Source organism: Stegodyphus dumicola, chromosome 11 (genome assembly GCF_044657685.1).
Source record: "Stegodyphus dumicola isolate Sdum_Otavi_A_Nest chromosome 11, ASM4465768v1".
Lineage (NCBI taxonomy): Eukaryota > Metazoa > Arthropoda > Arachnida > Araneae > Eresidae > Stegodyphus > Stegodyphus dumicola.
Window position 1 is genome coordinate 129,114,204 of NC_140778.1, and position 15,594 is coordinate 129,129,797.

At 31.1% G+C, this 15,594-nt stretch overlaps 1 protein-coding gene across 1 annotated transcript in view; it reads right to left on the bottom strand.

The window, feature by feature from the left end:
- Window positions 1-15,594, bottom strand: part of barr (non-SMC condensin I complex subunit H) — an 89,111-nt gene that overhangs the window by 54,426 nt on the left and 19,091 nt on the right. The window contains exons 4-9 of the mRNA XM_085827209.1: window positions 15,354-15,437; window positions 15,120-15,240; window positions 10,738-10,835; window positions 7,602-7,667; window positions 4,960-5,134; window positions 674-744 (exon numbers count right to left, since the gene is read on the bottom strand). Coding sequence (XP_085683335.1) covers window positions 674-744; window positions 4,960-5,134; window positions 7,602-7,667; window positions 10,738-10,835; window positions 15,120-15,240; window positions 15,354-15,437 — 615 coding nt within the window. The remainder of the gene's footprint in view (window positions 1-673; window positions 745-4,959; window positions 5,135-7,601; window positions 7,668-10,737; window positions 10,836-15,119; window positions 15,241-15,353; window positions 15,438-15,594) is intronic.

The window sequence follows — 15,594 nt, forward strand, 5'->3', positions numbered from 1 at the left end:
ATAACAATCTACTCCTTTCATTATTAAATTTTGCTTTGACACGTACAGAGAAAATACACATGTTTTTATGTAAATGACTGTAAATTTCCTTATTTAAAAGTAATAGTATTCCTGCACGATAACAATCTGTCTTGGATATACAATATGAGATAGCACAATGCCAACACAGTTGCACATGAGAATTACCATAATCTCAACTACTGCAGTTCTAACAGACCTTTGATTTTTGTGGTGTCCATAATGGTGCCATTTGTTTAATTAGCACCTCAGTTTTTTTGGCTCGCATGGTTTGTCCAATAATGATAAATGTAAGAAAGCCTCTCCTTTGCACAAATGGCATTCCAGTGGATTTGAATAATATTGTATTGCAGCCATTTCAGCATGTCTGTCAAAAGGTAAGGGATTTATTGTAATGAAAATTTCTCTCGCCCATTCTTTCCAAATACAAAGTGTCTCTTGGAGGAATAAAACATCTGTTGTTGATCCCTTTTTAGCAATGCACAAGCAGCTTGCACTTGCTTTGATTGACTCTACAGCAATCCAAGTGTTCTTTCTTAACTTCCATAATTAATAACAAAAATAATATTATATTATAAATTATGCATGATAAAAGTTCTAATACAAAAAATCCGAATAGAAACATATATTTATCAATAAGAATAAAAATACTTACAACACCTATAGATGACATTGTATCATATTCCGCATTTTTAAATTTAGATGAAACGATCTTTTTTAAGTTATCTGAAATAAAATATACATGGAAAATGTTACATTCTATTAAAAAAAAACAATAAAATAATAAACAAAATTATTTAAAAAAAGTTATACAGAACAGCTGACATTTCCTCAAACTTTCATAATTTATTTTAATTTATTTATTAATCATTATTTAATTTCATATTTTCAATACCTCAGTTCATACTCTTTTTACAGAGAAAAAAAAATAAACACACTCTTCTTCTTCTTTATAAATCAATGTCTTAGCATGTGAATTGTGCAGAATAAAGTGTGCATGTTAGTAGTTTCATGCCCATGGAAATTTCTAGACACTGCGATGAAACTGGAAATTAGAAATTTCAGTTTCCATTAAATTCTCACTATGTTCTGAAAAGTCTAGTGTTATGATTTGCAGTTTGCATGCAAACATAAACATTAGCTTAAATTTGATAATACAAACACAGAATATGAAAGTAAGTGTTGTCACATGCCAGAGAGAAATTATAACATTCAAATCATATATGCCACTGTAGTACAAAACATGTAACTGTAAAGAACAGTAGCTAGTAGTCTAAAATAACACAATGCTTAAATGATATTGTGAAACCTTATTTCCGCTTATTAGCCCTCTCAGTGGTCCAGATTTTTGGATCTGTCATAAAGACCTGTATTTAAAGAGCCTTTATTAGCTACATATGGATATTTACCTATTTTAGTCTCTATTTTGATAAACCTACATTCATCAAAATGGCATTTATGTTATTAATGAAAGTAAGATAGCAAAATATCTTAAATTATAAGCTAATATATAACTAGTGACAAAAAAATCTCATGAGCGGATAATGTCAGTCATGGTGCTCTGAGGGTTAATAACTCATACATACATTATAAATCCTAGGTGGCAATAGGCTTCAAAATCTTTGAATTTTACAATATGCCAATGAAGCTGCACTAGAATTTCAAGTTGAAGATCATGAGATTGTTAACCCCTTCGAGCCGGGTAGCGCAAACGTGTGCTTATCGCGGAGGCCTGCAGTGTCTTATACGAGCGTCTGTCCAGGGCCAGGGGCTTTTTTGCTACTAAGCCTAAACCCATAAAATTTCCGAAGTATCAACGCATTGTTTAATAATGCTCTACAAAGTATTTAAACGGCTTATGCTTTATAGATATTTTTATACTATATACTTTAATTACCTTATTTCTTGTTTAAATGCATATTTTACACATTTTATTTTCATTACTCACCATTTTATGACTTTTAACATTATACATCTGAAAACTAAATATATTACCTAAAATTCTCTTTTCGTATGAAAAATTTGAAAACAGGGATCTACACACAGTCCTACGTTACATTCCTTGCACTCGTAATAACTCATTTGTCGTTTTGGAGGATTTTTCCGGGAATGTGAACAAACGAAGCATCGTCGTCTCATTTTCTTATCAGTCTCTTCTAAACAAAGTTTTGGAAAATGTCTTTCAGTTATTCTTTCAGAATCAATATCAGAATATCATAATCAATATCTGAAATATTTTGCATCATTTCTGCTATTTCATGCTCTGTTAAACACTTTCGACGCTTCGACATTGCAACGGTAAAAACAGAAAGAATTCACGTCCAACAAGATCTAATTATTTTCTAAAAACTGAACTGCAGACCGAAATACCCAACGCTTTAGCGCAAATAAAACTTCTCTACTTAAATAAACAACTACCACATGCGAATAAAGTGCGATTTAAAGAGACGTCATAAATCACGCCATTCGGAAACATTTATTTCCCCTTTTGTTTATATAATCAAAAACACGTGTATGTGAGTCATGCTTCTCTCATTTCGAGTAGAAGGTCTAATGTACATGTATCTGAAACCATATGGACATACAGTGCCATCTTGTGGCAGAAATTATAGTTTGAAAAACGTTCCAGGACACTGGCACAAATACGTGACAGTCGGTAGTGAACGGGAAAATGCTCTGGCACGCCTGCGTGTCGGCCGGGAAGTGAGTGCGTTCGTTGCTGGCACGTAGTCAGTGTAGTAGTCGTGACAGTCGGCGCGAAGGGGTTAAAGTTCTGAGGTAACAAACCAGGATGCATCAGCTTAAATGAAACATGAAACCTTTGTGGATTTTGAAGGAAAGGATAGTAGATCGTCAGATGGACACCAGCAATGCATTTGGTAAATAAATGCTGTTTCATAACTGCACCAATACAAATCTTGGCTTTGTATGCCACAAAATTTAAAAGGTTTTATAATTACGGCTGGCATCCACGTTGGATGCCTACTATAAATGTAAATATAAACAGGATCACTTTGATCACAGGATTTGTATTTCTGTTTTAAAGATTTCTTATTTGCATAGAACTATTACTTGGTCGCAAATCTCTAACAAGATCATGAGGCTGTAGATGATGATGGTGTTATATGTTATTTTAACAAGACATTAGCTAACCTTGGAACAGCAATTAGTTGTTTAATGAAAGCTCAGCTACTGAAATACTAACTTTATTTTTGGTTAGTATTTCAACAAACAATTTGTTCTTTATGCTAATTAAAAAACAATTTGTTACTATATTTCCGTCCGGACCAGTGCTAAGCATTTTGTCTCCTGCATGTCCTAGATTCTGCTGCCCTGTGCCTCCATAAATTTTAAAATTTTTGCTGCACTAAATTCAGTTACTCAGTTACTTTCTTAAATTCTGAAAACTTTGCCATCCCAAAATTTTGCTGGACATTGTTTGTTTAATCCTAAAAAATTTGCCACTCCTAAAATCTGCCACACTAGCTCTGGCACAGGTCTTGATTTAAGCAAAGAACATTTTGTTGTTAAATGAAATGCTAATTAAAAATGAAGGAAACAGTTTCTATCACAAATTTTAAGGCTAATACAAAAGCTAGCTACTACTTGATTTTCATGGCCCCCATTATCAATACGGCACCAAGATTATAGCCAAGTTCAAACTACTTTACTTTATAGTTTGTGGCTGCCATATCTCTGCAACTGATTTTAATAAGGCATCAAAAGGCTTATCTTTACCAAAGGATTTCCGCCACACGAAGTTAGAAAGGTATGACTGTAGATGATGTTGAGCCACATCCCTTTGCTTTTTGTTTTGCCAATTTAACACAGCCACACAACCTTTACATATTTTGGGTGAGAACCGATTGTTGGATTAAAAAATTTAAATGCATCATTCACAGTCAGATGGCTGCAGCCAGCCTTTTCAAGTTCATCTGTTTTATAAGCTTACTAGCAAAAGGAATATATTGTTGATCCTTCGGCTACGTGATACCCTTCCAATAACCATCAATATCAGTGCTTGCTTTCCGATTTGGAACCTGAACAAGAAAGCATTTGCCACTTTTAGGAGATAGCCTGCTGAATATCCACTGTTGTAGAAATAACGTGCCAGCATTTTTTTTTTTTTTCCCTGCACACACACTCTTGTCAATTTCAAGTATTTTTCCAGAACCATTTATTTTCCCTCTAGATTATTGAATTAAATCTAGTGAACAAATAACTCTTATAAAATTGCTCCAGTCAGTTGTGGTATTCTAACAGAAGCTGAACTGTTTATCACACCAGGACTTTTCCGTATATAAAACGGGCCATCCTGCTGTGTAACACACTGAAAAATCTATTAGATAAGCAGGCATAAGAGTCCAATAGAATGTCTACTCTTATGCAGATGACTCTGGCATGAAAACTTATAACTAATCTAAATCGGCAAAATGTTCTTCAAACAAATAAAAGGTGAGCACTGCTACATTTGTAAGATACAATGTGTTCATTTTAATTATGTGCATAAATGTACAATTACACATGACATTTATCTTCTTCCAAAATAACTGAAACCAGAGTAACATGGGGAATCCAAGCTATTTCATAATTATATGAGTTTTGTTTAACCTGATTCCTTTTTTACACCAGAAATATGGTCATGTGATCTAATACTGTAACTTGCTTTGTTCTTTTGTTCAGAACTTCAATGTACAAACATCTTTAGATTTTTTTAAAAAATAAATACATAAGATAAACATCGGTGAATTAAAAGAAGGTAAATAGTTTACTATCGCAACTCTGGAGATGTGACAGACCACAAATGATAACTGCTGCACAAACGCACTAAGGTTTGTATTGATTATTCAATTACTTGTACGCAAACAATGTCTAGAAAAAATTACTTTTCATTCCTTTAGGTGAAAATCTCAAATAAATAATATAACAGTAATTTCTTACCTATTTTACATTGATATTTCTCACACTTTACATCATTTTTAGGTTTGAAGCATGGGGCTGAGACAGTGCATAATAATTTATTGGAGTCTGATAATACTTCTAGAGAATGGAGCAACTTTTTATCTGTGCGTGATGCATTAAAAGCAGATTTTATTGCCACAAAATTTGCATGAGGCTGAAAGAAGAAATAATTAAATAAAAAGCACATATATATTTGGAGAGTGGGGTAGAAATATACACAATTTTAATATAAAATGCAAATATTTCCACCAGACGTTTACACTTTAAATAAATTTCAAAAAATAAATAAGCATGTGTTTATTTTTAAAGATACAATTTTACTGCTTTGGAAGTATTTCTTTTCATCAGTTTTCGTCAAATATGATGAAAACAAATACTCACAAAGATAACTATGGGACTTTGGGGGGGGGGCATTTCCAATGTCGCATAAAGATTTTTATTTCAAAGAATCAATTTCGCTGTATGATGATATTTTAAAATTATTTTCCTAAAATTTCTAAATTAAATAATTTGATAAAAGATTGTTTTCCTCTGGAGCATTCTAAAAAAAGCAACTTAATAAAAAAGCATTAAGAGTTTTATTTCTAAAATTTCTAGCTTAATAATAAAAACACATAAAACCAGAGCAGGAAAGACAAAAGAAAAATTTTACATATTTACAGATATTTTTATAATAAAATTTTTATAATATTACAGATATTTATATAATTTTTACATATTTACAGATATCAACAAATCAAAGATGGTGCAAGTGCTTAAGATAAGATTTCCTCTTATATGTTCAAAACATCAGAATGACTAAGCTGTAATCTTTTGAATAAATCAAAAGCATCAGACTTTTTAATGTTAAAAATGGATTTTTTTAATGTATATTTTGTAAACCCAATTTTTCTTAAGAATTTATAACTTAAATCATTACTAATATGTGCAGCCATTAGTTGTATTAATTTGTTAAAATTTCTTATGCTATGCACTTAAATCTACCCTGCATTAGATACACAGATATACAGTCTTTTCTGGAAAACAAGCTGTAAAGAAACACAGAAACGAAATACGCAGATCTATAGCCATCCACATATTTATAATATTTTATTGTTGTTCTTATAAGCCTTGGCCAGAAAGGCAAACAATTCTAAATAAGAAATTATGAGTTGTTTCCTTTTATTTTTATTTTGACAGCTCATTCAATAATTACAACAGGGTTAAGTCCTAAGCTCGAAAATCCTCCTTTACCCTCATAAAAATGAGAATTTGTTTACGAGATTTCTTACAGCTTGTTTTCCAGTCTCCTCTCCCCCAAAAAATGTCTATCTAATGCGGTGTCAATTAAGTTTATAAGGTATAAAAAATTTTATTATTACATAAATACATCTGGAATGGCTACACATATTAATAATTATTTAAGCTATAAATTCTGAAGAAAAATTGTACTTAAAAAGTGTAAAGTATAAAATTCCTTTTAAATTAAAAAATTTGATTCTTTTAATTTTCTTTTTTAAATCACAACTTATGCATTTTGCTGTATACACGGGAGGAAAGTTTATTTTAAACAGGCAAAATCTTTGATTTGTAATAGCTGTAAATAAAATCAGAGTCTATATACTTTTCTTGTAAAAATTTCATAGCCTTTTACATTGCTCTCATAAATTAATAAATGGTTTAAGATATGCTTTTTATGATCATACAAAATTTTGTTTATGATGAATAAATTTGGGAGAGCTATAGATCTGAATTAAAAACAGGATTAAGTTACCTGTTTAAAACCACTAATAACTCACACACATATAAATTGATGCAGATACATTCTAAATCACGGGTTCCCAACCCTATGCCTGCGGGTACCATGGCGCACACCGATCATTTAACGTGTGCCCACCGCTGTGCGATTGCAAAAAAATTGTTTTAGTTTTCAATAAAATTATATGTGAAAATTTTCTCGTTTTTAATGAAATAGAAATTGCGTCCAAAACAGATACCAGCACAAAATGAAAAGCGACTGATCTCTTTTTTTTATGTGCATGTATTATTAACTCTATCAAACTACAAATTCACAGAGAAAAAGTAAATGGTGTCCGCCATCCAACAGATATTCTAGGATGTGTTCTTAGGGGGGGAAAAGATTGGAGACCCCCGTTCTAAATGAAGATATGTATGTATATACATTAAAAATTTAGAATAAAGATTTTTTATCTTTAAAGGTTGACAAGCCAAGAAAACAAAGGAACAAAAAAGAATCTTCCATTAATTAAATGATTTTCTTTTATTCTTTTTGTTCTTTGCCTTCTAGGTTCTAAGGTTATCAAGTAGGAAGGATAAAATATTTATGTTGTAAATTTTCTGGCTACATTATTTACAGCAGCATTTAACATACAATCAATGGAAATTTTTTTTTAAATTCAAACATATTATTAAATAAACATATAGACAAAAAGAAAGTATTTTTTTTTTAAGATGTAATATGTTTTATTTAAATATACTGTTTCTAAATTCAGAACACTAATAAGGAAAACTACTGGCCAAAGAATAGACAAAAATTAATCATTTAAAAATAATCCCCAGTTCCCTAATCTAATGATATATAAGATTTAGAATTTGTATCATAAAAAAAGATAAATGATTACCATCCCAGTTCGAGAAGCAACATTTCCTTGGGAAGAAGTTATGCTCTCTTCAGATGCTAAATATGACTGAAAAATGAGGTAAATATTAAATGCTATTCAAAAACTAAACATAATCTCAGTATCTGAAAATAATTCATACTTATACAAAGTTATTTGTAAGCATGTGAAAACATTTTAAAATTTCATGACAAGCTATACAACTAACACCAAATATTATACATTAAAATACAGGAATATATATTTGTTTCATGTCATGAATGACTTATATGACGAATTTCTTACAGCTAACTTAAAATGATTTCATAAAATTCTAATGGCTCTTTTATGCCTGAAGATATTTTAGGTCCTGCGGCTCTTTTGCTGCATATAAACAGTATTTTTTGGAGTACATCTTCTGATTCTGCACAATCTATTCATTCCAAATTTTGTGTCTCTTCTACAAAATCAATGTTGCTTTCCCATTCACTATTGATTGCCCTGATTTTTTGTCTCTTACATTTCTTACTTTATCGCTATCTTCTTCACTGCTTTTCTCCACTCTGTCATCAAATAGTCTATGCATAGGCATAATTTTATTCTTCATCAATGAAAAATTGAAGTCACCTTCACTTGAACTGATCCCTTCATCGTATTTCATGCTCTTTAGGCTCTGTAGCTTTGAAAATAATATTCCTATTGCACGCTTGTCGAGTTCAAACTAGAACTAATGTCGAAGACGCATATATAACAATATATCTAAAAGAAATATTTAAAATTAAAGATTGGAAATTGTTTTATATGCATGTATTTTTGAATACACTCATGAAGCAATATTGCGCAAACCAAACTTAAATAAATATTATTACCCCTTGAATTATCATGTCGAACCTACAGTCAGCTCTGGAGTTACTGTATCAAATCGAGTGGTGAGCGATAGTCATTTCTTGAGTGCAAAAGATTAATAATAGTCCTATGTGTTTTTGGTGAAGGCTATAAAATAGTATATGTTTTTGAGTTATTGCTTGACTGATACTGCATTTAATCTGTTCTCATAAGTTCTCTTAAGATTATCATCAGCTATTAGCATACACCAAATTTCAACCAAATTGGATGAGCCATATTTTAGGATCTTGTCGAACATAACAATAATAGGATTAACAGCTGTACCAAGAGTTTTACTTTTTTTAGTAATCATATTATTCATCATTTTCGACACTCCTTTGTCATCAATGTTAATTTCATGTTTTAATAAAAATGTTTATTAAACAAACAGATATCGAGCATTTTATTTTGACAATTTTGATTTCTTTAATGTTATAAATACTTCATTATTTCCTATTTTTAATTTTATAATTTTTACATGTCATCTTACTAAATTTAAACTGAAGATCTAACATCCGGAATCGCCAGTCTCAATGAGTTTAGATCTCAAAATTTGTACTATATGAAAAAATTAATAAATATTAATATTTGATATAACATTTTAAATACTATTACAGTCAAATACCGAAAATCCGCCAAATCCTGAAATCCGCGTTGCCTCTCAGAATAAAAACATTCAGTTTATAGGTTCCGGAAACCGCAACATTGAGTACGAAATATCGAAGAAAAAAATACTTACTGAATAATGACGTCATAATTACCGAGTAATAATGAGTCAAAATGGAAATACCAAATTATTGACATAAAAAAGTTAAAAAAAATAAGATAAGTTTTTTCCCTCTAATCTGCATTGAGGTAAAAAAGCAGACAATTCACTCAACTCTTTGTTCAAGTTCACGATTCACGTTGTTGTATATTCTGAGCTTTGTTATTTCATTTCATGAGATTGTTTAGTGCTGCCTTTTTTTTTATCCAGATATTTTGTGGATAAATTAAGAATATTTTTAATTTCAGCTCTTTTTAATACAATGACAGATAAGAAACGCACTCATGATTTTACTGCTTGCAACGTTGAAAAACGTAAACACGTTGCATTGACGGTAACGCAAAAGGTGCAAATTCTGCAAAAGATGGAAGCAGGTGCTACTCCTCGATTTATAGCAGAATGGTATGGAATTGCGACACGATTGTGTATGATATACGGAAAAATAAAGAAAGGCTGTTGAAATTTTACAGCAACGGTGATTCTAACACCGGAAATCTTTGCATGAAGCGAAATCGGCAAACCTCGATGCTATGTACATATAATACAATGAATAATATAATCAATTTATGTATGTAATAATAATTTAATGCATATAATAAATTATTGCAATAATGTATATAATAATTTAATTAAATGTATCTAATACGTCTTATTCATTTTGCCCTTTTAGTCCGAATATTATGCTTTATCTTTTCTGTCCTGAAATCCGCAAAACCTCTGGTCCCAAGCTTTGCGGATTTCTGGAATTTTACTGTATTAGTTTTTATTAGTTGCTGCTATTTTCTGCATGTTTTAATTGATTACACATACTTTTTGCAACCAGCAAGACAGAAAAAACTACTTTCTGCCAGCAGAAAACCAGCTTTATTTCAGCGTCTGGTTTAATTTTTACATCACCTTTATACAGGCATTTGTTTTATACACAATTTTAGCATATTTTGTACAAACTCATTTTTATAAAATATTCTTTAATAGCTCGCATGCTTAGCATATCATACCAAAACATTACATGCAACCAAAACCAATCAATTAATTATTACATATTAACTCACAGCATTTATTATGCATAATGCCTAACAGTTTTCTTTTTAAGTCTAATTTTTGATAAAAATAGGCCAGCCTTAATAAAAGAAATAGCAACAAAATTGATTTCAAATAAAAGCAATAACATGATATACTTAATTAACCTTAAACAGAAGAAGCACTAATGAAAACGACTTAAAAATGAGGCAATATTATTTTAAATATTTCACCTGAAAATTTCCAACTGATGTTTAATAATTTTATAATTTGGCAAATATAGGCAGGAGCTAAATATATGGTTCACTTTTATTGATATAATTACTAAAATATATTAAAAGGTTTTTATTTATCAGTACATAAACAAAACTTCTGTAGCTAAGTAAGCTTTCTCAATGACTGCAGATACATTTAAAATATAGGATGCTGAATTTTTAGATACAGAATGTGCAAATTTTTATAATATGGGAAATATCTAAGATAATTTACTTTGCACTTTCTCTTTTCAGAAATTTTTTGCTTTTTCTCACTCTCATCATCTATATCTGCAATACTGTCATCAAAATTTTCTTCTCTTGGTTTAGAATCTGAAATTAAGAAAAAACAAGATGAAATTTAATAAAACAAAAAATTAGGAAAAATTACTGCAAAGAATAGTGAACATTTTGGATACTTTTGTTCATGCACTGTTTACATTATTAAATGAAGAGGAAAAAAAATAATTTTAGTATTATAAAGAATGAACTAAATAAAACAGAAATACTGCTGATGTAGTTGCATCAGACAGGCTTGAGTCTGCAGTGTTGTGTGTTCAAAGTGGTATGGAGCACAAATATACAATATACAAGTAAGATTCTTAAAGCAAATATTGAAAGTGACCATCTTCTTTTGGAATACAACTGTTAGCATGTTTTTCCACATTTCTTGCAACATTATAGAGGACATCTATATATCCTACTTTCCACACTAATGTTGAGGCTCAGCTCTTCTAGGGCATGTAGTTTCTGCCTGCATACATTTTGCTTCAAAACACCCACAAAAAGTAGTCCAGACTTGAAAGACCTGGGGATCTGGTGGGTGACAGTCTCCTTGAAATAATCCTTTGTCCAAAAAATCTTTGAACATAGCCATAGCCCCAATGGAAACATGCAGAGGTGTGTTGTCCTACTGAAACCAGCACCGATGTTGCTTTGGTTCCAAGATAGTAACAAACTGCATTATAATGTTTAAATAAGTTTCGCTAGATGTTGTGTTGTAGGAGTTATTTTTTAATTTTGAAACCCTTTCCTTTACTCTCTTGTTTCTCACCTAAAACTCCTTGTCAGAATGAGTTTTCGGTATTGCCCTTTATGTGATTGAGGTAGAACTAGTATTTAATGGGAAGTCTTGGTCATTTCCGTAGAAGAGTTCAGAAGTTTCCAGTACAGCATGTTCTGCCTTCTGGCCACTTCATTGCTTTCAGCCAAATCTTACTACATTCGGTAATATTTTATGTGCCTGTTAGTATTCACTGGTAAGGTTTAAATAAGGGCCAACTGGGTTAATTATTCGTGTACAGCTTCGGCTAAGTTTTATTTAGTTAGAATTAGTTTAATTTCTTAAGCACAAAAGGGGCTGACTGCAAATATCGAGTTAAAATAAATAGGTATTTTAACCCTTCTTTGGACCTTGTTGTTGCAGTTTTAAGAACAAGCGAAGAGCTGCTACACAGCTCTCAAGATTTGTAGTTGCTGAAGATACTCAATTTAACTAGAATCTCATCGTGAAAATGGGCCCTACTACTCGCCGCCTGGATACAGCACACAAGACACCAACCTACTCCAAGAAAAGATAGGTATTTTCAGAGGTCTATGTTTCATAATTTTGCAAAAATACATAACCATTCAAATGAAACCATGCTTCATCAGAAAAGAACACACATTACAACACAGTGCTGTCATTCTCCGAGAAGTCCATTAACTGTTGACGGTAATGCATACAATTAGGGTAATCAATTTGTTTTAATTCATAAAAAACTTGAATTGTCCTAGATATAATTTCAACAATTTCCTATGTGCTGATCCTACAGATATTTGCATCTCCTGGCTTAAGTGTTGTAAAGGTTTGTGAGGAGATCTTGTCATTATTTAATGAACATTAGTCACTGTCTCTTGCATTAGTACGGTCCTCTTACGTCAGTGTTTCATGTTACATACAGACCCTGTCTCGCAGAATTTACTGACCATTTTCTGAGCAGAACTTATAGTTGGAGCACTCTTACCAAACATTCCCATGAACTTACTTTTAGCTTTTTTTTTAAATGAATTTATTCTGAAATATTGTTTAATAATGAAGATACATTCCTGAACACTAAATGGCATCATAAAAGACAGTTTCTCACTAAACTCAATGAAGAACAAACACAACCTAGCAGTACAGCGGAATACTTGCAATTAACAATGCATCCTCATCCATCATCTTCCTCCCTTCTCTTCCACTGCAACAAAATTTTCCCGTAACAATGGGCATAACAGAACAAAAACAAGACACATATATACCTTATGTACTGCTTTTAAATTGAATGCACTGCAGATAATGATAATACAACATAAAGAATAAGAACGTATTGACGAATGAACTAATAATTTTAAAGTTATTAATTCAGGGTGTATGAATGATTTCCTTCAATGCTAAAATAATAATAATTACAAAAAGGATTTTAAACATGTATAATTTCTCTTGAATATCAAACAGAAAATTACTTATAACAAATTAATGCACACTCATACCTTAAAAATATAACAATTTTTTAATATTAATTACACACAAAAAAATGATACCAGTACAAGAGAAAAATGTCATAATCATAATAAGAAAGAATATAGGTGACATAGAAGTGAAATAGTGAAAATAGAATAAATATATATGGTGAAATGCCATAGCTCAGCTGTGGTGTGGATTACCTCTTTTCAAAACTAAATTTATGAAATTTACTGAATTTTTTCCTAGTAATGTTGTTGAAACCTCAAAAGGCAGTCTAATACAGCCTTTTATTACTTATTTTACTTATTCTTATTTCTATAAAATAATAATAAATAATATGTATGGTGAAATGCCATATTTCAGCTGTGGTATGAATAGCTGAAATACTGCATTTCACCATATATCGTTATTCTTTTTTCACCATATGCATTATTTATTGTAATTTTACAGGCGCACCTAAAATGTATACCTATGAAATATGAATTGGCCTTTTGGGCTGTCTTTGAGGCTTCAACTACTTTACTACATCAGTAGGATGTTAAATGTCAATTTTTTATAAGGGGTATATAAAACAAAAATAATTTAATAAACAAATACCTAAGAATTATAATATATCTGTTTAATATTGTAAGGTGTATTTTAATTTTATAGCAATTATTATTTTTAATTTTGAAACCCTTCCCTTTCAATTCTTTTTTCCCGCTTACAACTCCTTGCTACAATGAGTTTTTAGTACAGTCAAAAGTCTTTAATTCGGACGTCCATAATCTGGAATGATCTATAATCCAGACAAAGCTACAAACTTTCTGCGCATGCGCATTTAATGTATAACGGACTAAGCTAAAATTATCTAATTCAGTTAATGTTGCAGATTGCGTTGTTCCTTAATCTTCTAATTGGATCCAGCTAATTATTTTTTGCAGACTGTTAGAGCAATTTTATAAAAGTAAGCTTGAACTTTCGATTATGTCAAAAAAGAATTTCCGATTCTGGAGCTGCCAAAGGATCTACAAAGCGAAAGCATGTTTCGATGTCCATCAAACAAAAAGTGTAATTGCTGCAAAAAATGGATAAAGGCATATCCTTTGTTTCTCTAACCATTCCGAAATCTGTTTATCAATTTCTCGATGCTCTGCGGGGGGGGGGTAGTCGCACAGCGCAATGAACTGGAAGTTGATCTGTCAGCACAATCCTTATCTTCAGGGCAAATGTTTTTTATTTTATTCGGCTTATAATTCCTTACTAAATGTAGTATTTCATCTTGATGTACTCCGTCTTCGATATGATTTAAATCAAATTCCTCGTCATTATAAATATCACGAATACACATCAGATAGTTTTCTGGTTGCAATTTTCTAATTTCGACTATGCGTAATGTATGCTTTACGCATGCGCGCGATGAAAGAAATGTTTAATAAAGTAAACAAATAAATATTAAGCTTTTTTCTTTTTCTTTTTGTAAATTTTGATACCCTTTAGATCATAATTTTTCTTTATTTCATAAATTACGGTTTCATATATTTAATTTTATAATTTCTGCATGCCTTCTTACCAGATTTAAACTGATGATCTATAATCCGGAAAACAACCGACAATCTGGAATCGTCGAAGTCCCAACGAGTCCGGATTAAAGACTTTTGACTATATTGCATTTTGTGCAAATGAGTTAGAAGTATTTAAGGAAAGTTCAACTTAGTTCAAGAGAGCGTGCTTAGGAGTCCTTCGTGGCATGTGTTTGCCTTCTGGCTACTTTGTTCTTGAATCTATTGCATTCGGCCGTATTGTAAGTGCCTGTTGATAATCCCCAGCTAGTTTAATTTAAGGGCCAACTATCTTAAGTATTTGTGTCTAGCTTCGGCTAAGCCTATTTAGTTTAGTATTAGAATAGTTTCTTATTTTCTTATCCTGATTTAAAAGCCTAAGTGGAGGCTTTCCTGTAAGCCCTAGAAGGAGGCCATTTGCTATTATTTCTTCAGTGAATAAAAAGGCATTGAACCCTTCTAAAGTCTCTGTAGCAACTACTTGAAGTCAGTAATAATGTGCTACTTGGTTCACTAGGTTTCTTGACATTTTATCTAGACTAAGTACTGAGGTACACATTATAATATAATTAAATAAGACTCAATTACCTTTGTTTTTTCCGCCTAATACGGTTTGTAAGTGACTGTGAAATTGGAAAGTATCTTGATATAATGCATCAACACGACCAGCATAAATCTTTGAACTAGCTTGCAAAGACAAACTTGCTTGCTGAAATAAACAATTAAATACATTACCATCTAAAAATCACGAATGCAGATAACTGCACTATTTTTAGGAAAAAATTAACTTCAAAACATTCTGCACAACATACAAATATTTACCTGCAAATCAGGAACTTGATCGTTAAACAGCTGACGCATAATTCCAATAAGATGCAAACCAAAAGCATTTTTCATGTTTATTTTCTGTCCAAAGGCAAGGTTAAACAATGTAAATAAATATAAAATTATTAAAAATAAATCAATTTTAAAATATACTTCATTTAAGAAAACATTAATGCAATTAGAAAAACAGTTACTTATTGTATATAGTGAAATCTTAGAATAATTAAGCAAATCATTA